Source organism: Lagopus muta, chromosome 6 (genome assembly GCF_023343835.1).
Source record: "Lagopus muta isolate bLagMut1 chromosome 6, bLagMut1 primary, whole genome shotgun sequence".
Lineage (NCBI taxonomy): Eukaryota > Metazoa > Chordata > Aves > Galliformes > Phasianidae > Lagopus > Lagopus muta.
Window position 1 is genome coordinate 49,475,217 of NC_064438.1, and position 23,830 is coordinate 49,499,046.

Consider the following 23,830-nt stretch of genomic DNA (forward strand, 5'->3'; position numbering starts at 1 on the left):
GACTGAAGATACATTCAGTGTCCTGTTCAAATCTGAAATTTGCATATCATTTAGTCAGTTTACTTAAAGATGATGTTTGCTTGGCCTACAACTTACATATGCTTAATGTTCTTCTTTTTCATAATAAAATAGCAGAAAGAAATCCATATTTGTTTTTAAGTTTTCGAGAAAAGTTCTCAGAAAGAAATAGCATTGTTGCCTACTTGTTAAATACCTGATAAGATCATCTGATACCGTTGACCTTCTGAACTTAAAGATGATTTATTTTGCAGGAAACTTGCAGTCCAACTCAGTATTTATCTCTGCTTTGTAGTTAGGTTCAGTTTTCTATTTATGATACCTGAACTGCTAATATTGATCTGTGAATAGGGTGAGGAAATTGAAGGAGATGTATTCATGGAGCTGCTTTACCAAAAACTTAAGCTGTTTTTTTTATTAACTACTGAACAATTTAGTTTTTGTCTTATTGTTATGTTTCGGAGTTTCAATCTTTGAAGATCTTTAAAGGAGTTGTATTTTGTTGTTGAATGGTTTTTACTTATGATCATTCAAATTTATTAGTTTGCATAACAATAACTGGAAGTTTGAAATCAAATGTATTTTTGAGCTTTTACAGTTTGAACTGCTGTTAGCAGCTTCCTGAAAACACCACAGGCCTAAATTTGAAGTGGAGTTTTTTAATTTTATTCTGATTTGCATTTCCAGTGAAATGCAAGCTTTGGAACCAGTGTGTATAACCCTTGGAGATCAACAGACACTGTGGGCTTTGGATATCCATGGAAATCTGTGGTTCAGAACTGGTATAGTTTCAAAGAAACCCCAAGGAGATGACAACCATTGGTGGCAAGTAGGCATTTATTTATTTACTTCATTTTTTAATTTTGCTTTCAGTTTAATCTTCTGCCCAGGGTTTGTTTTCTCACAAGTTTCTAAGCATAAAATGTAATGAATTGCACAATAAATAAAAGTATTCTGTATTCACTGTATTAAAGCTACAGGATGACTGTGGCTGAAATCCCTTTTCATGTTACAGAAAAGAGGAAAACAAGTATTCCATGGTCATCCAGAGCAGCATCATGGTAGCTTTCAAGAATACAAGAAGTAGTCTGCCAAGTTGTATCAGTGCTACATGTAGCTTGACAGCTTAGCTCAGACTGCTTTTCTTCTTGTGCTCTCAAGCATTTATTTCCTTTCTGGGAGTACCCAGACATTATCATCCTAATTGACCATGATAAAACTTATGCAATTGATCATTTAGACTTCTCCTACCTGGTTTTTGCCATGTGACTTAAATTGCTATGCTGTGCAGGTTTCTCTCTTTCTTTTGGTGAACTGGAATTCCACCTCTTAATTTGTGGGGTTTAGTTGGAGAGAGATGATGTTCAGTCATCTCAAATCACAGAATCACCCAGGTTGGAAGGGACCCCAAGGATCATGTAGTTCCAACCCCCCTGCCTAGCAGGGCCACCAAACATACACATTCAGATCAGGTTGCCCAGGACCCCGTCCAACCTGGCCTTAAACACGTCCAAGGACGGGGCATCCACAACCTCCCTGGGCAGCCCGTTCCAGGGCCTAACCACTCTCCTAGTAAAGAACTTCCCCCTAACATCCAACCTAAATCTTCCCTCCTTCAACTTAAAACCATTTCCCCTAGTCCTGCTGTTGTCAGCCCTTTTGAAGAGTTTACTCCCCTCCTGGGTGTAGGTTCCCTTCAGGTATTGATAGGCTGCAATGAGGTCACCCCGCAGCCTTCTCTTCTCCAGGCTGAACAAGCCCAACTCCCTCAGCCTGTCCTCATAGGGGAGGTGCTCCAGCCCCCTGATCATCTTAGTCGCCCTCCTCTGGACCCTTTCCAAAATCTCAATGTCTTTCTTGTACTGAGGGCTCCACACCTGGACACAGTACTCCAGATGGGGCCTCACAAGAGCCGAGTAGAGAGGGACAATCACCTCCCTGTCCCTGCTGGCCACCCCTCTCCTGATGGAGCCCAGGATCCCATAGGAAAAGTAGGACTTTCTTAAAGTGCAGATTTTAAAGTAGATTGTTAGGTAGGAGGGGCTTGTGGTTTATTATCAAGACTTGCTTAATCAGAATGTACCATATATTTCTTTCTCTTCCAACACTTAGAAGTCTTCTAATCTTGTGATAGATTTCCTGTACAGAAAACAAACTCAAATAAATGGAATATTTGATAATTTAGTGGAATATTCTGTCTTTCACCCCAAAGCTTAGTTAGTCATCAGTAACATTTTTCTTTTCCAGGTAAGCATCACTGATTATGTAGTGTTTGACCAGTGCAGCCTGTTCCAGACAATAATCCAGGCCACACATTCAGTGGCAACAGCAGCTCAGGCACCTGTAGAGAAAGTGGCTGACAAACTTCGAATGGCGTTTTGGTCACAGCAGCTTCAGTGTCAACCCAGCCTCCTTGGAGTTAATGGCAGCGGAGTCTGGATCTCTTCAGGCAAAAATGAATTCCATGTGGCAAAGGGAAACTTAATAGGTTAGTGTGATTTGAGTCTAATGTTTCCAAATTAAAAAAAATAAACAGGAGAAAGTAACTAAACTACAGTTCGATCACCACAGGAATAATCCGTGGGGAGTCAGGGCAGCTTCAGCAGAGCAACTCCATGTTTGAAAACCGTATCTTTAGCAAACAGACTGAATGCTTTCCCATGCAAAGGGAAATGTTTTTCACGCCAAATTCATCGTACACAAATGGACTGTACACAAGTTACTCTTGTTAGTACTTGTGTTTGTCTCTTCTCTTGGGTGAGAAGGCAGTCTTACGCTACTGTTCCTGTTATATGTAGGCATAATGGATCACAGTTCAGGATCAGTGTGACTACAGAGAACAGCACTGTTATGGTATTACAGCAATAATGGAGCAATACTTTATTTTTCCAGATATATTTCCCCAAATAGAACTTTCTTTTAGTACATTTTTAAAATAGATAAACATTAAGGATAGGCATATACTACTGTCTATTTAAACTCATCATCCATTTGGTCTCCTGTTGAAGATCATCAATTTTTTCCCTTCTTTTTTCCTGAATCCAAATTCTGTGTGAACATGCCATAAGCAATATGTATGTGTTGAGGCAATTTTCTTTCCAAAAAACAGCTACTGAAAGATTGGTGCAGAAAATTGTGTCTAGGTGATATTTGAATTGTAACAGAAAATTGACTTTCATACTAATGACACTGTTCTTTCCTTTCAGGCACTTACTGGAATAATATTGTGCCTCGTGGTACTGCTTCAGCCACAAAATGGGTTTTTGTGTTGGCTTCCCCAGCTTCATCTAAAGAAGGTTAGTGAATCAACAGTGTGGGCCTATGAGGCCTAATTTTAATTAGAGTGGAATTGATAGTGTAAGTAATCAAATACATTGAGTTACCTCAGGTTTTGGTTGTCTTTTTTTGTATATAGGGGTTTAAAATGTTTGAAGTAAGATGGGAATGATCTGAAAAACTAGTGGGCATAAAGTTGTGTCATTCTGACTTTGGTGCAGTGACATCCAATAGAGAATAAGTAGTCCTTTAGGAACAGGAGCTTTGTAGCTTGCTGCAGCATGCATTGCCAGAATCTGCGATATGAAATCCTGGAACATGCTTTTCTGCAATGCCTGTGCTAACCAACTACTTTTCCTGTCAAGTGCAGTTGTTGCAGTAGAGCTTGACATTTTATTGGTAAAACTGTGCTGCTGACATGAAAGAATTCTACTGTTGGGTAATGCAGTTGCTAACAATTGCAGCTGAATACACTAACTTTATTGGCAAACGTGTATAACATAGAACTGGAAAGGTATGCTGGCTTTTCAAAAGCAATTACTAAGAAAGCAAGTAAAAAAAAAGAAGGGAAAACAGTGCACTCTCATGTGTGCTTTCTCCATTTTAGTTTCTTCATGTGAGAAGGTTTTTCAAGTGAGATCATTTGCAACTTACTTGATGTAAGGGGGGAGTATTTCAGTGCCTAAATAAGCACTTAGGATGCTTATTTGTACTTGGAAGTCTTAGATTAAGATCTTTATTTCTGTCTTCAATTGTCAGATCATTTTCAGAGGAAGAATTAACTTTCTCAGAGTAGATTAGGAATGATTTTAATAACAGAAATCTCCTTACCATAGGAAGCTTTTTGTGGCTGTGCCAAAGCAACAAGGATCTGTTTTGTGTCAGTGATCAGAGTCCTCAGTTTCGTCCTTCTACGGTGCAGCTGCCACCAGAGACTGAAATGGTGCACTATTCTGCCTGCCAGGATGCCATTTGGGGTTTGGACAGTCTTGGGCAGATATTTATCAGAACTCTTTCGTCCAGCTGTCCAACAGGGATGCACTGGACAAAACTGGATCTCTCTCAACTAGGTATGGCATTTTTATTGAGTAGGCTATCTATTAACTCTAATAAGACAGTGTTTTCTTTCAGGTATGTCTTTGTTTTCTTGATCTGGAATATTACATTTACTGGATTAAACAGTACTTTACCATAAAGTACTGCTTTGCAGCAGAGGACCAAAGAACATGATAACCAATCTGTGGATGCTTTCAAACAGTGCTCTCTGTTTGCAGGACACTTTTTATGCCTTTGTGCTACTTACCATTTTTAAGTTTGAGACCATTCAGCCTGACACCATGCTGTGCAGATATACCAGCAGCTTTAAATATTTCTTGTACTATAAGCAGGGTACCCATAATCACATGGCCCTGGGCAGCTCCCTACTGAAGGCCCTGCATTTTGTGGGTAAATGCGTTCTTAACACTGACCAGAGCTTCATTGGGATCTTGGTAAAGAAAAACTGTGCTGTAAGAATTGCATCATTTGTAGATGATACAGCTGATGACACTCTTATGTTTGAGTTGATAGTGATCTCATGATTCAGCATAATGTCGAGAATGTGCTACTGGTTAACTGCCCTTTTTATTTGGTTAGGAACAGGAGCAAGGTTGTCTGACTACATTTTGATCGTTAAAATATCCTCACAGTTTGGCTCTTTGCATCAGAGTTAAGAGTAGTTCTGGCCACTTGCCAGCTTCCCCAGTTGTATTCTAATTGGATTTATTTCTTTGATAATTTGATTGTTAGAATACTCTCTTCTCTTTCTGATAACTTGCATTCCTATTTCAAGAGAATGTAAAAGAAGGGGAGACCCTGTGCTAGAATAAATTTAAGCTGTTTTGTATTTTTTCCATTTTTAATTGCAGTATTCATGATTGTCCCAATAAGCAATTTTATCTCTTGTATACTTCACCTGAAACTTTTCTAATAACATCTTTTCAAAAGAATTTATCTACCAGTCATAAAACATATTCTCCAGACCTGATAAATGGGTTCCAAATCACTGATTTTACCATAATTTAAGCAATACCTGACACCTTTTGTCTTTACTGACCTGCAGGGTAGGTTTGTCTGTACCGTCCTTCTCATCTTGCTCAGTAGAGATTAAAATTTTCCTCAAGATGCCATTGCTTTCCAGCAGTTTAGATAATAGCTGCAAAACTGAAGTAATAGCTCCTTGATGTTGTTTGCAAATCTCAAAACATTGGTAAAGGCAGTCAGTGCTAGCAGACTGTAATACCTCGTGTACTGACTTCAGCAGTTCTGGGGTTCAGCCATCACATTCAGCTGTTCCTGATAGCTTTGTGGCACACTCTGGGGCCAGGAAATAATTCAGACATTTTGCCTAACTTGGTACTGTGGGTTAATTAGTAAGTATGAAGAAAATTTCCTGCTTTTTTTTCCAGTTAATTGCATCTGGTAGGTCACTGCTGCATAGCCACTGTTGTAATCTCAGACTTGTATTGCACTAATGGGACTGAAGAAATCCAGAGAATTATTGCTACTTATATATAGTTCAAATGTGTGTCTATTCTCACTCCTGAAATGTTAGGACTGTAAATTGAGAAAAGCAGAGAAAGTTGCTGTAAAGTGAAATTCAGAATTCTCTGTGGAAATGATAGTACTGGGAGTACTATCTAGTAAATTGATTAGGGCTCCTCTGTCAAGGTTTCTAAGTGCAGTAGAGTGACCTTTAGGCCTTAATTATAAATAATGTCTCTGAATTGCACTACTTTTTCCTAAACAGTGGTTGAATGTGGTTAGCACGACCTTCTCCTAATGTAAAAGCAGTAAGTGGGAAGAGAGAGAAACCCCAAAACATTTACATAAGGACTGCATTTTTGAATATCAAATTGTACTGTAGACGTAAATAAATCAGCTATGCCGAGTAGGTGATATGTGATTCCATGTCTGAGGGCTGTGATGCTTGTTTGGATCAGAACACTTCAACAGCTGAGACATCATGTGGCAAAGCCATTACTAGCAGTTGTACTTTGTTCCAAGGAATCATAACGTTTTAAATAAAAGCTGGACTTTGTTGCTGAGTGTGAAGCCTCAGCCTGCAGCAGGAAGTTGTGCTGAACGTTCTTACCCGAAGCAGTTGAAGTTTGTCTGTATGGTTTTGTATGATATGCCATTCCCCAATAGGAAGATGGACAATGAAAGGGAGTTCTAGGCTGAGATAATTCAAATTCCATTGATTCAGAAAGTAAAGTAATTTTGGTTGATGCTGAGATATTTAGAATTTCAGTTAACTAAAGGATAGAAGCTGTGTAGTCCTGTTTGTTGCCTGTTCCTTGCCCAGCAAGCCTTCCTGAATATTGCCATCTGCATGAATAAGTCTTTAAACTCCTTCTTATGGGATAAAATTGTACCCTCTCCTTAAGTGATGTACTTTACAGGGATTTGTTCCCAGATTCACATCACAAAATAGAAAACTGTTACCAAGAATGGGATACCCCAAGAGGTGCTGGCATGTTCAATCAACCAGCAAGGCCTATTTTTAGTTTTTAGTTTGGAGTGCGACCAGAGCATTCCTTCTGTGGTGTATCTGCACTGGTTGAGTCTCTCTTTCTGTAGAACATGTTTTCCATTACTTAGCATTGTGTTGTCCCAGTGCTGGAAGGCAAAATAAAGAAAATAAATAAATAAATGAAGTGTTACATATATTACATCACATGGCTATTCTGAAATGAACGTGAAAGAGTTCCAGCTGGCTCTTAGCTAGCAGTTCTGTCTTTAGCAAATTTTAGTAACAAGACTGATGGGTGTGATTTGTTTATGAAGAAATAATAATAATAATTCCAAAACTTACTTATTTGGGAACTTTGTCTTCATTGTGTTTGACTTGCACAGAGTTAAAATACTGCTGTGCTTCTGACATAGATGTAATAAATAATAGATATGTACATGGAATATAAACCCACTTGAAAACCAACTCCTTTATTTACAAATGTGACACTGGTATTTTAACACAGAGATGTACAATCCATGTGCTCTTGTCTTTTTTAAAGTACTGGTAGCATTAGGAATGTTCATTGCTGAATGTATGGCTGAACACTGAGAAAAATACATAGGCATGGCCAGATACAGAGAGAAGTTCATATTAGGTCATGTGAAAGTTTGTCTAGACACTGATAACATTTGTTACAGAACTTCTCCTCTGCTTGAATTCGATTATTTTAATAGCATACTCACAGTGTGCTTTAGAGGTGGCAGTACCCTGTGACTTTAGATATTTATTTTTAAATTTAAGAGAAAAATACCTCACGTGTAGTACCGCTTGGTTTTAATCATTATAAGCAGTAATGAAAGTGCGCATTATTAACCGAATGTGAAATTAAAACGCCAGGTTGCTAACAGCCTTTTTATTGTTAGGAGCTGTGAAGCTGATCAGCCTGGCCTGTGGAAATCAGCACGTTTGGGCGTGTGACACCAGTGGCGGTGTTTATTTCCGTGTAGGAACCCAACCTCTTAACCCGAGCTTGATGCTTCCTGCATGGATAATGATTGAGCCACCTATACAGGTAAAATGTTGATTTGAATTCTTTATAACACAGTGCTGTAGCCCTATGCCTTTGAAAAAGGAATAAGTTAACACTTAAGGAAAACAATAGGGCCAGATTTTAATGGTATGTCTTAAACCTTTGCCCCACATGTTCAGTTTCAACATTTACTTATCTTCACAAGAGAGAACCAACCCCACAGTCGAAGAGTCAGTACAACGTACTCTGAATGTGCTGCCTTATTACAAATGCATCTAAGCCTTACAAGTCACTTTTTTCCAAAAGTGGAAACTTTTTTTCTTAGCCAAAAATTTCTCTAATAGTAATGCAGCAGCTTTGTAGGCATGTAGGAAAATGCAACCTTGAAGTGTGTGTGGAATACCTTCTTGTTTGCTAGGCAAGAGGCTGGACTAGAAAGCAGCATTAAGCAGAGGGTGTGGGAAGGCTTTGCTCATGGCATAGTGCCTCTTGCCTCATCCTTTATTCTCACCCTTGTGAGTCTGGGATGCTTGCCAGGGTGCAGTGCCTGGATCCAGGGACTTTTCTTATCACCCAATGGTTAGAACTGTTCAGTACAACTGCATTTCTTTTCCTCCCTTGTTCTCAGAACATGCAAGGAAGGGATCCTTTCTACCTGCCAGCTGGGAGGATCAGGGTGGAAAAAAGCCTTCTAAAGTATTCTAGGACCATATTTTCTGAATACAGAGTGGACAAAATAATTTCCTCCAGTGTCTGTTTTCTTGTTTAATCTCTTCTTAAACCTCAGTGCTGCTCAAATGCTCAGGAAGTCAAGCTGTGAAATGGGTGTAATTCTGTATCATGGTTTGGGACTGCTGTAAGAAAGTTGACCTCTGAGTACCAATTTCATTCTTTGCTCCTTGGCACAAAATCAGTTGAGCTGTCTGCTGATCTAGTAGCACTAGATTTGTTTGCACATTCGATTTACGTTCTGTAGTGTTACAGAATTTCTTCTGAAGATTTTGAAATATGTGGTACTTTTAAAAGATCACACTAAGACATAAAAGTAAGTCTCTGGCAGTGTAGTTGCAGTAGTTTTTTGTGTGTGTGTTTTGTTTGTTTTTTTTAACATCATTCTCTTTGGCTGCTAGGAGATAAGCAAAAGTAAGTTACTTCTGTCAATCTTGGGTTATAGCAGCAAAGAAGGGCCAGGACACGAAACTGCAGCTTTGCATCTCATCAGTTAGCACAGCACTGGTTAGACTAGTTCTTCTGTGTTGGGAATGTGTCAATCAAGCCTAGAGAAATGATATCTTGTTTTGCAGAATAACAGAACAGGCTGATAAGTATTAAATGACTTAAGTGATACAACAAGGGATAGATTTAACTGCTGGAGAATGGATGTTTGTTGTTTGCTTGTTAAGAGGGTGCAGGGCAGCAGGAAGAGGAAGCTAAGAATAATACTCTTAAAAGGGGGTGGAACATATTCCACTTAATTGAGCTGCAGAGAGACAGAGATATAAATTTGTGCAGTATCTTCTTAGCAGAGATTTATTTATCCAGGAAAATAACTTCATGAAACCTTAAAACAGTGACACTATTTTGTCTGTACTGACTGCATTCTTTAATCTGTAGAAAGTGGTTAAACTGCTCAATGCAAAGGTGTTTGCAAGAAGGTGGGATTTGCTTTGGCTTTAGCAGTGATTTCCTTATGGTGAAAGTCTTTAATTGGAAAAGGTTGAAAATCAGGTTACTTCTTTCAGCTTGCTGAGGAAGATGGGCAGTCGTTTTGGATGTTGCCTTCCAAAATGATAACCTTCTGCCACCTGGAGCACTGTCATTCTCTTTTTGTTATCATGCCAATTCCTGACATTGCAACCTCTAATGAGTCAATATAAAAGGGCAAATATTCAAACATTGCTTGCAGAGATGAAAACTTGTGGATTACATGCTTGTTTTGAGACAATTCCAGCACATAGAAACAAATCATTAAAGTACTGAGGGAGCAACCGTCCATGCTTTTGCAAAGGTTAAATGCAAAATAAGAGAATGTGAACTTGAAAATTATCTCCAAATCCTAGCTCAGTGTTTGGATAACATATACAACAAATGACTGAGAAGTGGACTGTTCAGTGAAGAATATTTGCTTCTTAGTAGCTGCTATCTGTTCCTTAATTGACTTTGACATCATTCATGCTTCATCACTTTATCTTCACAACAGCAGAAGGATTGGAAGAAGTATTTGTGAGCGATTCGGTCATTTTCTGCTTGAAGAAGGAAATGGAAATTGCCTTTCACTTGCTTTAAGTGCAGGAGCATTCTCAAATAACATAATTTAAAACCGACTGCGGATATTTCGTTCCCTAGTAAATGTCAAAACTGATGTGACTTGCCATATCCCAGATCTCATGACTCGTGAGCAGCTATAGGCTCTGCTTGCAGTGTCACTTCTTGTTCAAGGAGTGCTGTAACTGAGCAGCATCTGCTATTGCACAGCTTCACAGATGTACTCGGGGACAATGGCTCTGTTTAGATTTTATGCAAAAACAGTGAATATAATTCCAGTTCAGTTTTTGTTCTGTGATTCCATATGGCTTTTTCGAAATCTGGACCGGAGCTGTTCTCACTTTTTTGCTCCCTTCATAAGTCCTGACTGCAGTATCTCTTCATGAATAGCAGCGTTCTGTGTTCTCTGCTCTCCGTCTTCTGAAGCTGTGGATGAGAGAAAGAAGTGATTGATGATACTACAGTATTGTGAACAGTAGTAGTTATATAGTCTTGTAGTCTTCTGCACTTCATCCGTTTTATTCTGTGGTTTAAATGTCAAAATTATGTAGTTAAGCTGCTTTTCGGAAGCAGCTTTAAAGGCATTGACAAAGCTGATCAAAACTCCTTGATGAAATGGTTTTAGTCTAGGAAATTGAAAGTGTTTTTCATTCCACTCTTAATATTCAAAATAAAACCATTGTCTGCATTTACTTTAAATGTAATTGTATTTAGTATAAATAAATGCCATGATACAAATATATGGTAAATTATAAATAAATGTCGTTTAAAAAGGTTTACATTCACATTTAGTTACATAAATACATAATTAGTAACATAAATACATAATAAAATACAAATACTGAGCAAGCAGCATAAATATTAACATAGATATTATGGAGTGTGTGTGTATGAGGCTGCACGTATATTCATTAAATGTAATGCTTTTTAAATTTGTCATCTAAAGAAACAGAAACCAGAGAAAAGATTAATACAGTCAATAAGACTAACATGGGTTATTGTAAAGCACAGGTTGATTAGAAGTTAAAAATTACTTTCACCTGAAACATTGTTTTGACAGATCTCTAAAAGTTGAAGGTCCCTTTGAAAGTAGTTCTTAATAAGTTTGGGGTTTGATTTTGGGCACGTACTGAAAAAGGTGCTGAAGAAAAATCTGATTTTGAGAAATGCTTTTTAAAATCTACATTAAGGGTTCTGTTAGATAAGCAGAACTTTTATTTAAGAGAACAAATGGATGCAAAGATGAGGACAAATATTTGTAATGAGTTGCAGTCTATTTCTTGTAAACAATCTATCTTAGTCTAAAAATAAACATTTTATTAATTGCAATTTGCTTAATTACTACTCCGTGCTCTTTCATAAGCAAAATATTATAGAAAATGAAATTGTAGAAGCTCTTTTATTAAATCAAGAGGCTTATTTAAATATCTGTCCAAATGGTGGAAGGAAGTTATTTGAAAAGACATTTGCTGCTCAACTGCTGCATAAAGCTTTTTTGATTCTTTGTAGCTCCCGGGGTCGGCAGCAGAGTGCTGCTTAACTCAGTATGCCATAAAATGAACTCTTGCAATATAGACTTTTCAAGTTAGAGAATCTTTGATTACTGTTCCCATAAACAGCCAACTAATTGCCTTTCTGTTTTAAGCTTGATATCGCAATTGAGAGCAGATAGCTTCCCCAAGAACAGTAAAGATTGTATCTTTTCCATATGCACACACTAAAGGAGCAAAGCTAAGATTGTTCACCCTTTCACTGTTATTCAAAAATTCTTAAAACTAAGGAGCAACTGTTAGAAATAGCATTTGAAATTTTAGTAATTTCTATGTCATTCTGTCTGTGTGCAAAAATGAGTGCACAGTGGATTTCCTTTCTTTTCTAAACCTTCAATTTTCATAATCTATGTTCAGCATAAGGAGAGTGGTTATGCCTTACAAATGTCAGTTAGAAATGGTTGCCAGATCTTTGTTTCCTTTCCTATCTTTGAGCTCAGCTTACCGTACAGAACACACAGTACTAATCTGGAGACTTTCTTCCCTGCTTTGCTGTTGCATTTTTTCGTGAGGTTCCTGTTAAGGCCAGTTCTCTGTTAAGTCGTGCTTCACAGGAGGAAGTGATGAGCACTTTTTTTTTTTTTTTAAAAATAGATGCCAAAATCAAAGCTGAACTGTAATAGGGGCTCTTTTGAAACAATTATGCAAGGACTGGATATCTGAAGGGTGAGGAATTTTTTCTGCTGGGAATGCTTTGTCATTCATACTTCAGAATCATCCACACTAGTGTTGAAAATACTTGCTGTGGAAAACTATTATTTCTGGTGCATAATCCACATGACTGTTCTTTCCAGACTGTTTTTGCTAGCACAGAATAGCTTGCTCTACTTAACTGTTGTGTAGATGTCTTTGTGCACTGCTGTGAATTCTACTTTGGGGTGATGCTAAGAAGAGAGTTGTACAGGAACTGTCTTTCATTAGGTCAATTATATTTAGATTGAGATGCAAAACATGAGGCCTTCTACTTACCTGTAGACATGGCTGGTCTGTTGTTCCATATATGTTTACTCATGCGAAGCCTCCTAAAGCCATTCCTCCAGGAAATCCTCTCCCCACTGTTTTCAAGAAGATGTAAAGGAAAACTGCAATTGGCAGCAGTCACACTAGCTGTATTGAGGTGGGTTGCAAATAAGCATATGGGATCAAAGCTCCTGCTGCTGAGTGTTTTGCTTAGCTTATTCAGAATGCCACAGTGTTTAACTTCAAATATATACTATTCTCCATAGACATGCAACTTTCTTGTAGATTACAGAAATGCACTTTAAGCATTTTACTAAAGTTGTTTCATGTCCATTGCTCGGTGCTTACTGTCTTCCTTTTTATTGCAAGTTAGGAGCAACTGTTGTCACTGTATTTCACTGTATTTTACTGCTTTGGAGCCTTCTGGTACTTGTTTTAAGGCATTGCTATCATCATGTTCAGAAAAGCACACATGTAGCCTGTCACATTTGATAGCAATTGTTATCAGCAGCAGAAGCCTTGGTTCACTAAAAGGATACACAAAATGACACACACTCAGAAAACCGAGCAGATGATTTTTCCAAATCCTTCTGAAGTAAAAATCTTAATTTGCTTTCTGACAAGACTTAACTAACACTGAAACAGAAACAGTGAGAAGCTTTCCTTTTCATACTTTCAGTTGCTCAATACCGCTAGCAGCCTCAAATCTGAGCTCTTGCAGTCTGCTTGTGTTTCTTTTAGCTAGTGCTGTAATGCTTTGCATTATTATAATAATTTTCATTGCCTGTAAGAAGCAGCTGTTGTACTAAATATTCTGGAAATATGTTATGGACCTGCTGGAGCCTTAGTGTGTTGAATAGTCACATGGGTTTGATGTGACCTTTTCTAGGAATTGATGCCATGTGTTGTAGTCTCTTGCATATTTCTGTGAGAAAATGGTTGGGATAAAAACTAAAAGTCGACAAAGGTCAAGAGAACAGACTCCATGCCTTCTTGCCCTTTCTTCTTGGTTGCACTAGCCGTTAACTGGAGGTATGGAGCTAAGACTGTGGTCTGTTTACTCACTGAAGGCTAAAAGTGGAGGAAGGAGTCATGCTGCTTGTTGTAAGGCTTCTGAGGAAAAGAATGCTCAAGTTTTCGAGTCAATAAATAATCTCTGACAATTCTATGGCAGCATTACTGAAAAACATGTGGCTTCCAGGAAGACTAAACATAGATTCGTAATCTTTCCTGCTCTTGTATACTGCCTTGAACTTTTCTACAGAGAAAAAAAGAGGTAATTAATTTAGCAATCTGCTCTCCTTGAAGACTGAGTGCAAACCATTCTGTTTGGTACTGCTCTCACATTGCTTGTGCTTTCTTGATATCTAGTGGTTGTAAAACACTTTTACCATCTTTCAAATGAAGCTCTGAAAATAACGTGCAGCAGTCGGGTTTATGTTACAGAATCTAAGTTGTATTCTTTCTTTGTCATGCTACTCTATAAGGTCCGGATGTCTGTTAGCAATCAAAATAGTCATATTAGTCTGATCTACGGATAGTGCTTGATAGTGGGGGAAATATCTCAGATGTGATACTCTTTCATCCTGGCCTTGGAGGATCTGAAGGTTTTTCTGTCTTTTGAATGCGAGTAGAACAGCCATGCTGCTTGCAACCACTAAACCATTATCTTAAAAAAGAGGGAAAAGGGACTTAATGAGGCTGAGAATATTATGTTTAGTCTTTCTCATCCTGGGTATTTGCAGAAGAAAAGAGATAGTGGAGGCCTGCCAATATATGTCTGAATAGTGACTTGGAATGCATTCTGATGCCTTTTTGGTGATGCATGCACTCTCCTTGACAGGGAACTGTTTTGGGTTCATCTGTGACTGAAGCAACTACAGCAAGACAGGACTTCTGAGTAGTAGCTCAGGGACGGAAGGCTGCATTAGTTTTTATTTTAGATTTTATTTGATTCCATTGTTTAAACAGCGGGCTTGCACTGAAAATTTCTTGGTGGTCTGCAAAAGGAATGGAAATGATTTGCATAGAATTACAAGGTTAATGGGCAACTTCAACTTTACTTCATTTTGTCAGCGCTGTTTTGTCATCAGACACGTGAGTGCTAGCAGACTATTTTTCATGATTCTTGTTTATAGCAGACAATTAAGATATTCGCAGCTCTTAGCATGTAACTTGAAGTACTGAAAAATACATAGTTGGCTTGTGTGGCAGTACATGATGTATTGGGAAATCTTTGTTAGCAAAAGATGGAGAGAGACCGAGGTTCTTGTAAGTAAGGTGCAAGACCAGAGGACAGGAGGATGTGTATTTGTGGAGGATGTGTAGCCATCTGGTGTGTTTAACACCTCTCAGAATTGCCTGTCCCTGTTTCACGGTGTCTTGTCACTGCTTTGTTCCCAGAGCTATTGGGTATCACATCACTAGCTGTCCTATAGGTCCTGTCCTCTACTGCCAGTGGCACATCAGAAAGCTGCAGTGGAGTAGGGACTTCTCTTCTAAGAGCACTGGATGCTGCCATCACTGTCTTGCCTGGATCTTTTGTAATGACAGTGAGTAGGAGGATTATTTCCTTGATGCAAGTTTGTCAGAAAGAACTAAGTAACCAAAAGCAGAATATCCAGAGAAGTGGGAAAACTCAAAAAGAGAACAGGAGTTTATTTAAAGAAAGCCAAAGAATGACAAAAATTTTTGTCCAAGCTTGTAGATTTATTAGGACTCCATAAATTCCATTTATTTCTTGGATACATCAGTGCTGCAGGGTTGGGTAGAGGTAGTTTGATTATACTTAAGCCTGCAGTTGAAGCAGAAGCTGTCTAGCTCTCTGTGGTGCAACTCCTTTCATGCAACCCCTTTGGGATATTTTATTTGCTTTACCTAGCTTGTAGTACCAGCAATTCTGTAGTAATACATAGGCTTAGAAGCTAGGTATAAGCACTCAATAAGTCTTTCTGGATGAAAATTATTTCAGTTATTTCTAAGGGAGCTCTCCTTTAGGCAAACAATAGAGGAAGAGAGGAATGATTTCCTGATATGGGAGAGTGGAGAGCAAGGTGCATAGATCCCAACAGATCAGCAACAAGGGTCACACCAGGCTGCTCTTCACAGTTTGTACTCAGTCTGCATAAGCTGTTACTAATTGCACAGCTTCCTTGAAAGCAGGGACCACAGCATCAGAAATTCAGAGTGATGTGATGAAGCTGGAAACAGCACTGTGGTGAGATGCACTGCACGGCAGTGATGTGGGGAGGTGAGCAGGCTGAAGGAAGGAGCCAGAATCAAAGTAATCATAGAGACAAATTAGAAAAGAGGGAGGAAAAGAGGAAGGGAGACAGGTGTGAGGATGACTGCAGGTGTAGAGGCAGCAAGACAGGGCATATTCCATGGGTTATTTTATTTTTTAATTTCCCTTTCCTCAATGTCAGCTCATGGGAGATGGGGGGGAGGGTTGGTGATGGTGTTGGAGGATGTTTTTTTGTTTGTTTTTACTGCTGGTGTTTTTGGTTGTTGGTTTTGTTTTTTTTTCGCAATCCAGTAGTTTATTTGTAACATGACAGAATAACAACTTGAAAGTAACCAGGTACTTATATATTCTATGTATTCATTACTATTCAATACAAATAGCATTTTCCTGTAAGTGTTCAACTTGCAGCCTTTGTCAATTTACTGTGACCAGAAATGCAAACATTTCTTCAAGTCTCTACCAGCTCCATGCTTCCAGCATGTGCAAATACCTGATGAGAGCACAAACACAAGAAGACAGTCTGTCAAAGGTCTTAAAACCTAAATAGACAGGATTGGTTTGGAGTTTCAAGTCAAACTTAGTTATAACTGGATCAGACCCATGTTAGCAGCACAATTTCAAAAGCAAGAACAAAGCAGGTAACTGTTATGTACACAGAAGGCCATCTGGCATTGGGTTGCATGTTCTTATAAACACAGAGATTGTGATTCTGTATTCCTCTTTATATGTTAATATGTACAAAGAGCAGCTTGCTCTTAGGTTTGTCACACTGGCTATTGAGCTTAGGCCTGTGAGGTTATTGTGAGAAATGCAGTGCTTCTGTCAGATGATGACATATTTCAGGGCATCTTACTGTTGTCTCTGGTGGAACATTTTTTGAGCTGACGGGGAGAAAAATCCTTTTCTTACCTGCATTTTATTTAAAGTGTGTGGCTTTCCTTTCCCTCCCCACCACCAAGGGGATATTTGCATTCACTAAACCTGTTAGCTAAATATATCAGCCACAAAATTATCATTGTTGTTTTGATCTCTTTAAAATTCTTTGGTCAGTAAAACTGATTTTTGCCAGTAGTTAAGACAGATTTCCATCAGAGCAAATAGAATAAAGGAGAATGGGAAGAGCGTGTCACTTGGGCTTGCCAATAGATAGTGGTGTGGATATTCTACAGGTGTGGCTGCTCCGGTACTGCAGTGGGCTGTGGTGAATTCCACAGTTGTATTCCTATAAAATGACATATGGGGAAGAAGGCAGTTCACTGTACCGTTGCTGAGATGAGACATTCAGAGCTATATATATATATATATGTACTAAATTTAAATACTGCACTTGAATTTTATAGCCAGTAGGAATCAACTTGGTCAGCATTCACTCAAGTCCAAACGATCAGATGCTGTGGGCCATTGACAGCAAATGGAATGTCCATGTACGAGTGGGAATTACAGAGGAAATGCCTGTAGGCACCGACTGGGAGCATGTACCAGGTAAAAAAGAAACAAAACAAACCTAAGGCATGAATTCCTTGTGCTTTCTGCTGTTTGCTCACTGTGATTTTTTTTTCCATGTTGTGTTTTCAGTTTGGTAGTAATGTATAAATCAGAGATGTTTCTCAGCAATCATGTATGTTTATTTATAGAAACGTCTGTGAAGCGTTTGATAAGGATTGTCTTTGAAAGAAGATCTTGATTTTACTTAAGCACATTGTATAGTTAACTGAAGAGAAATCTGATTCTGGCATGAATTTATATTGTGTGCTATTTCAGGCTGCTGCTGCTGGATTAATAAATGCCACATTTACCTTTGAGTTAGGATTAAAGTAGTGTTCCTAAGCAATAGGAAACCACTGTGCTTTCAGAAGTTTTGTACTGAAAAGTGATATAACACAGGAGTTCCCATCTAGATGTGGCTAACAGGAACTTAATGTTATTTTGCACATCTTTCTGTTAATCCTGTGTTCTGGATGCATTCTGATTTAAGTAATTATATTTTTGCCTTGCATTTATGTAAAATTAAATCTCAGTTGCTCCTTTTTAAATAACTATTTATTGATGCTGTCTGCTTTGTAAAGATATTTCAAAATGTATGGCACTTCGGTTGCAGAGAACTTGCTTTATTGTGAAGAGGAATGAAAAAAAACAACAAAAAAAACCCAAACCAACCAAACGCTGATGCCCACAACATCTATGATGTTAACCATTTTTAGGCAAACTAATGTTATAAATTTCAGATTTTACCACCTGGTAGTAAAATACAGTGGAGGTTCCAGAAATAGGTTTGTAAAGACTATCTGGTCATTGCTTCTGGCTGTGGCCACAGAGCAGAACGTATCCACACTGCGAGATCAGTATGGTCAGTAGATAGATGCCATGTCTACAAAGTCCACAGTTAAAAAGCCTTCTTCTTTGTAAGTGCTCTGTGTACTGCAAGTGGCCTTCATTCTTATATTCTGTTTACACAGGGCCAGAAGCTCAGATGCTATTGGAAGCTTCTCTGTTCAACTCCCCTAAAGTTAGCGGAAGGAAAAATGCAGTCCTGCATTGTCATCTTGCCAATCCTTTCTTAGGAAGCGTACAGGGAAATTTAGTTATTTCTGTCTGCCTTTTATAACAGAAAGTTCCTTTCTAATATTAATGTAAGAGGATATAAAAATATTACAGTCTTGCCGTCCTATTAAGCTTTTCAGTGAGTATATTTAGTACAGAAGAAAGCTTGTGATTATTGCCTTTTGATGGTTATCTTTAGGTTTGCAGGCATGTGAGCTGGCTATAAGTACAAGGACCGTTTGGGCACGCTGTCCGAACGGAGATGTGGCTCGTCGTTACGGTATTACTGACAAGAATCCAGCAGGTGACTACTGGAAGAAGATTCCTGGAAGTGTTGCACGTTTAACAGGCAAGTTGGTTCTTTGTGCTAATTCAAAAGCATTGTGATGTCTGCTTTGATTTCTGCCTGATGGTGTTCAAGCTGACCATAAGCAGGGAGAGCTTCGTGGCCTGGCAGTTTCATCAAGGAGCTTTTATCACATCAGTAAAAACCTTCCCTAGGTACAATTAGAAAAAAAATAAATCCAAATGTTATTTATCTAATGTTACTGGACCCTTCTACTGTTATTATAAGATGTCTAATTCATGCTTTACAGTGACCCCTCTGGATGAACTGTGGGCGATCAGTTCTTCAGGATCCCTTCTCCAGCGCCTCACTAAGACCTTTAGCCATTCCCATAACCAGCAGAAAAACGATACTTCTGTTCTGCTTCACCCTGATGATTTTGAAGATGAATGGGAAGTGATATGAAGTCCCTCAAACTTGTGAAGCAGTGAAAAAAATAGAAGGGCATATAGAACTTCTGTAATGTATGTACAGAATGTTGGATGTAAAAGCCACTCATACTGGACCTTGTGATATTAGCACTTTTGTATTAAAAAACTGACCTGTTAAATAGCCTCTAAGCTGTGAGTTCTGATGTTTGTTCCAGTCTCTCTTGGGAGACTCTTTAGATGTGGCATACTGCAGTTATACTGTACTACTGTAGCAGCTCCTTTGGAAAACATAACTCTTTAACTTAATCTGATTAGCTGTGAAAGTGACTATTTCACAATAGCATGCACACTAATACATGTGTACTTACTTTGAGAAGAAATTCTATTGCATTAAATATTTCTCTACATCAGAAACATTAAATATTTCTCAATTTCTTTTTTTATGTGGAACTCCAAACTGTTAGAAATGCTCTTCAACTATTGTGTATGTTTAGAATGACTTTTCCCTTGCAGCATGGAAGAAAATAAAGGAAGGTATTTCTTAGAGAGATCTTAGAACATCCTGATTTCACAGTGTTGAAATGAGCTTAGTTTGGTCCATTTCCATATAAACATCTGTAAGGCTATACTAACATTCAGCATTTAGAAATTTTGTTTCTAGCATGAGAAGTTTGGATTGCACATAATATCAAGGGAACTTTTCCCCATTTCATGCAGCCATCAGGGAGCTGACAATTTTTAAGGGGTAAGTCCCACTTTGGAAAAGAAGAAAGTTGCATGTTGAGTTTCTAGTACAAAGTAGGAATGTACAGAGTAGCTTTCATGATACCTGTTGTGCTACGTTTGTGCCTCCAGCCAGTGCTTTAACCTCTGGACTCAAATTGTTTTGAGTACCAAACACAGATGTATTAAAAGTAAAATGGTAATTGATAGAATTACCTGTATATCCCATTAAAATTGAGATATTGTGAGAAAATACTTAACAATATTGTAACTTTTAGCTATGTTAGCTAAATTTTGAAGTGTCTTATGCGTACAGATGTTGCAGCAGAAGTATGTAATGAACTGGGAAGTAACCTAAGTTAGTCATTGCAGGTTATTTTTCTTTAAATCTTCTTTGAAAGATACCTCATCTTTTTTAAGCAATAGAACTATAGATGAGAGAACCTGAGTTCAGTATGTAGGTGGAAGAGTTATTTTGTATTCGTTCTAAGCATACAAATCATCAGAATGTTTAAGCAGCTGCTAACCAATACTGTAAATGAGCCAGCTTCAGAAAAAGGCCGGGTGTTAAATTGTGGGGATGTTTCTGTTTTGAGAACTTAGCACATATGGAGAAGGATGTTTTCTTTTTAACCTCTGTTCTTTTTCAGAATAGGTCGTGCATGTACTGCACTAAACTTGGAACAAACGTGGTGCAAGGTGAGAATGTACATCTGTGGAGAGAGAACCAAGTTATGTCACGTTGTGTTGGTTTTTTTTTTTAGTACCACTTCTGATACTGGCTGTGAGGTCTCAGTCTGATCTTTCAGTCTTACAGGGAAGAAGGATTTATTTCCCTTTTACAAATTAGATGTTTGCCTCATTATATCTATACATGGTGATTACTCCAGAAGGTTGTTTTTGGTTTTTTTTTAGCCAGTCTGGCAGTGGATTGTAATGGATTGATTCATGAAGTAACCCAGTCTGTTTTCTGCAAGCACAGCTTGGTATCTTGAGGACCCCAAAGATGCTGAAATTTACCTTAAAAGTATATTTTGGCAGCTTCTGTGTCAGCCACTTTGGAGCAGAAATATAAGTACTTCTCTGCACCTTGCCAAGCTCCAGGTGCTTAAGTACAATGGCATTACCTAATAGTGACACTTTTCTATTACGTTATTCAGAGTCATCTTAGTAATGGTTTGAGCTTGCTAGTTATTTGTTTACTGTATAATACCGTATCTTGCTATGGTCATTAATATTAAATTGGTGTCAAGAGCTCTTTTCAGACTACTTTTTAGGGTAGCTTTGTTAAAACTAGGATATATTTTTTCCCTTTTTTTCTGTATTTAGTTTTTTTGTTTCGTTTGTGCTTTGAGACAAGTGCAATAAACTAGATTTTTAAGAAATAAAGTACTGTGGTAAGACTCATCTGTCGTATGGTTCACAAAGAGTTCTGTTTGTCTGGAAGTTGTCTTGCTGCTGAAGAAAGACATGCTTATGAAACCTCTATCCTACTATTACCCAGGATAAAATGGTAAAAAATGGTCAAGGTGATTGTACCTGATACTGTAACCATACCCTTCTTTGCATTCTACAATATCAGAGCTTACCTGAAGGCTTCCTGTCATTCTGGCCTTTAACTGTAACCGCTTCTGAGACATATAAAGCTCCCCTGGCTTCATTTCCCACACAGGAGAGCTGTTTTCTGACAGAGCCCAGACCTGTGTAGCTTCTCACAAGAAGGTGTAGTCATACTTAATGACAATTCTGATGCTGATGCCTGCTTCCAGCTATAAGAATCCTGTTCAAATTCTGATGGCTGTGTATTTACTAATTACCATAGCTTTTATCTTGACAAACTGGTTAATCTGCTTCTGTTGGTTCCTGCAGGGAAATTCTAGCCTTCTTTACAGCATCAGGCTGTTCTGTTAAAGAGCAGTGATCCTTATGTCAGCACTTACGGAAGTTCAGATACCCAAGGTGAGTTGGTGTGAAACACCCGTGTAGATACATAAATAACACTGGTTTTTCTGTGTTGCAGCAATAAAAAGTAGAATGAAATAATGTTAAACGGTGCAAAGCAAGTTTTTCACTTAAAATTGTCACAGTACTTTAATTGCTTAAGTGAGATAATACAATTGTTAGGAAACGCTGTTACTGCTAAGAAAATGATAATAAGAATATTTAATTATGACTTTATGTCATCATTTAAAGATAGGTTTATTTATGCAGGCGCAGAGAATTTGGAATAAGTGTTTACACCTCTGCAAAGAGCATCTTTGGTGCAGCGTACAAGAAATCCACTTCCTCCCAGACGTGTGACTATCAGGAGATCACAGCTCTGACTCTCCTTTCCTGACAGCTGAGTGCTCAGGTGTCTCAAAGGCACCCGTGGCTTATTTCAGACTAGCATGGCATTCTGGCTTATCTTTTCGCTTTCCTCACAAATGCCCCCTTAATGAGTGAGCTGGTTGTTTCTATTGGAGTCCTGGATAGATTTTCAGTAAATTATGTTATGAATGTAAAGGCCTGCAGTTCAGTTGCCTGAATGCCTGTGGGTTTGCCTTTTTAATTAGCCATTACAGAAGTATAAATAATCTGTGAAGATATGCAGGTCTACTAATTACTTTGGTGAAAAATCTCTGGTCCTTAGTTTTTCCATTAACCAGCCTATCCATATCCTATTCCTGCCTTCATGAGTAAAGAGATAAGATCTTAATTAAAGACACTTAATTAAAGTATAGAATGCGAGATGAAGGTTTTATTCCCCTTATAGCCTTCCTGAAAGTAAAACTTGGCATGTATTATGGCACCAAGTATCAGCAAAGAGAGCTATCCCTTGCCAAACCAAGTAGATCACCCTGGTTGGTTGATACTAAGTTACTCCAATTAGAAATAACCATGGCACTGTCCCAGAACAGAAGCGAACTTGTAATCTAGAGGACTGGATTTTAATTAGTGGAAAGTGAAATTGAGTTGCAGTCATTATCTTCTGTGAATTACTGTAGCCAGAGCTCTACTGATAACAATTAACATATCTAAATAAATTAAATAATCTGCCTACATTGCTGAATGGTGATATCTAGGTTTATCACAGAAATAACTGTGGCTTTCTCATCACTCAAAATGAAGATAGAGAGGTTTGGGGTTCAGTTGCAGACCGTGGCACAGTGGAAGCTAGGTGAAATCACTGTTATGATTTGCTTGGTCTTTGATGTTGTCTGACTGAAAGGCTGTTTCAGTGCATCTATTAAAGCTGTTACACTAGCCATGAAGTTAAAATCCTACTTGATGCTGGTGGGGGGAAAAATGTACAGGTAGTAAAGATCTGTTTGAGAAACTTTATATTCCAATGAAATGTGAACTTAGAAATCAAATATATTTAAGTTTTCTAAAAGCTGACACTAATGATAATAAATATCTAAATAAGTAGCTAATGATTTTGATATTTTGTAGTGTTATAAGAGATTAAAAAATGCCCTATTTTTGGCCTTCAGAAATGACTAAAACGTGCTGAGTTTTGTAGCCTGACAGAGGCACCAAATATGCACATCTGAACAATGCCAGATGAAGATGGATTAATCTTTCAGATATTATTCACTGTTTCTATTCAATATGGAATTAATCAGTGATTTTTTTTTCTAATACATCTTTCATGTCCTTAGCTGAGATTCTCTCACAGCAGATACAGCAAATGGAAAAAGTCTTCAGTTTACAATGCTTGTGCTTGAAGACCTCATGCTAAAAGATGTCTACAGAAATTCATCAACATCCTGTATTTACCGTCTTGATTTTCCACAAGTTGACTTTGGTTTGGTGTTGTAGACCTGGGACCCAATCAGTACAGTGAGCCTCTTCCAGGAGGAACATGTGCATTATTGTTATCTTGTATTGGAATGGTGAAATGGTAGAGATGTTACGTCTGTAAAGCACAAAGTAAGAATACACAGCGGATGATTCCTATCTGAGGTTGTTACAATGCTGGATCTTGCCTAGCCATGTGCTGGGTAAATCTAGCAAAGCTCACCTGG

At 38.2% G+C, this 23,830-nt stretch overlaps 1 protein-coding gene across 3 annotated transcripts in view; it reads left to right on the top strand.

Annotated features, from left to right (window-relative positions):
- TECPR2 (tectonin beta-propeller repeat containing 2) overlaps nt 1-21,200 on the top strand; it is a 40,120-nt gene extending 18,920 nt beyond the window's left edge. For all 3 annotated transcript variants that reach the window (XM_048949667.1, XM_048949668.1, XM_048949669.1), the window contains exons 13-20: nt 706-847; nt 2,266-2,506; nt 3,225-3,314; nt 4,131-4,364; nt 7,714-7,862; nt 17,180-17,321; nt 18,580-18,729; nt 18,977-21,200. In XM_048949667.1, the coding sequence (XP_048805624.1) occupies nt 706-847; nt 2,266-2,506; nt 3,225-3,314; nt 4,131-4,364; nt 7,714-7,862; nt 17,180-17,321; nt 18,580-18,729; nt 18,977-19,131 (1,303 nt within the window). In that variant the 3' untranslated portion in view covers nt 19,132-21,200. The remainder of the gene's footprint in view (nt 1-705; nt 848-2,265; nt 2,507-3,224; nt 3,315-4,130; nt 4,365-7,713; nt 7,863-17,179; nt 17,322-18,579; nt 18,730-18,976) is intronic.
- The last annotated feature ends 2,630 nt before the right edge of the window (nt 21,201-23,830 follow it).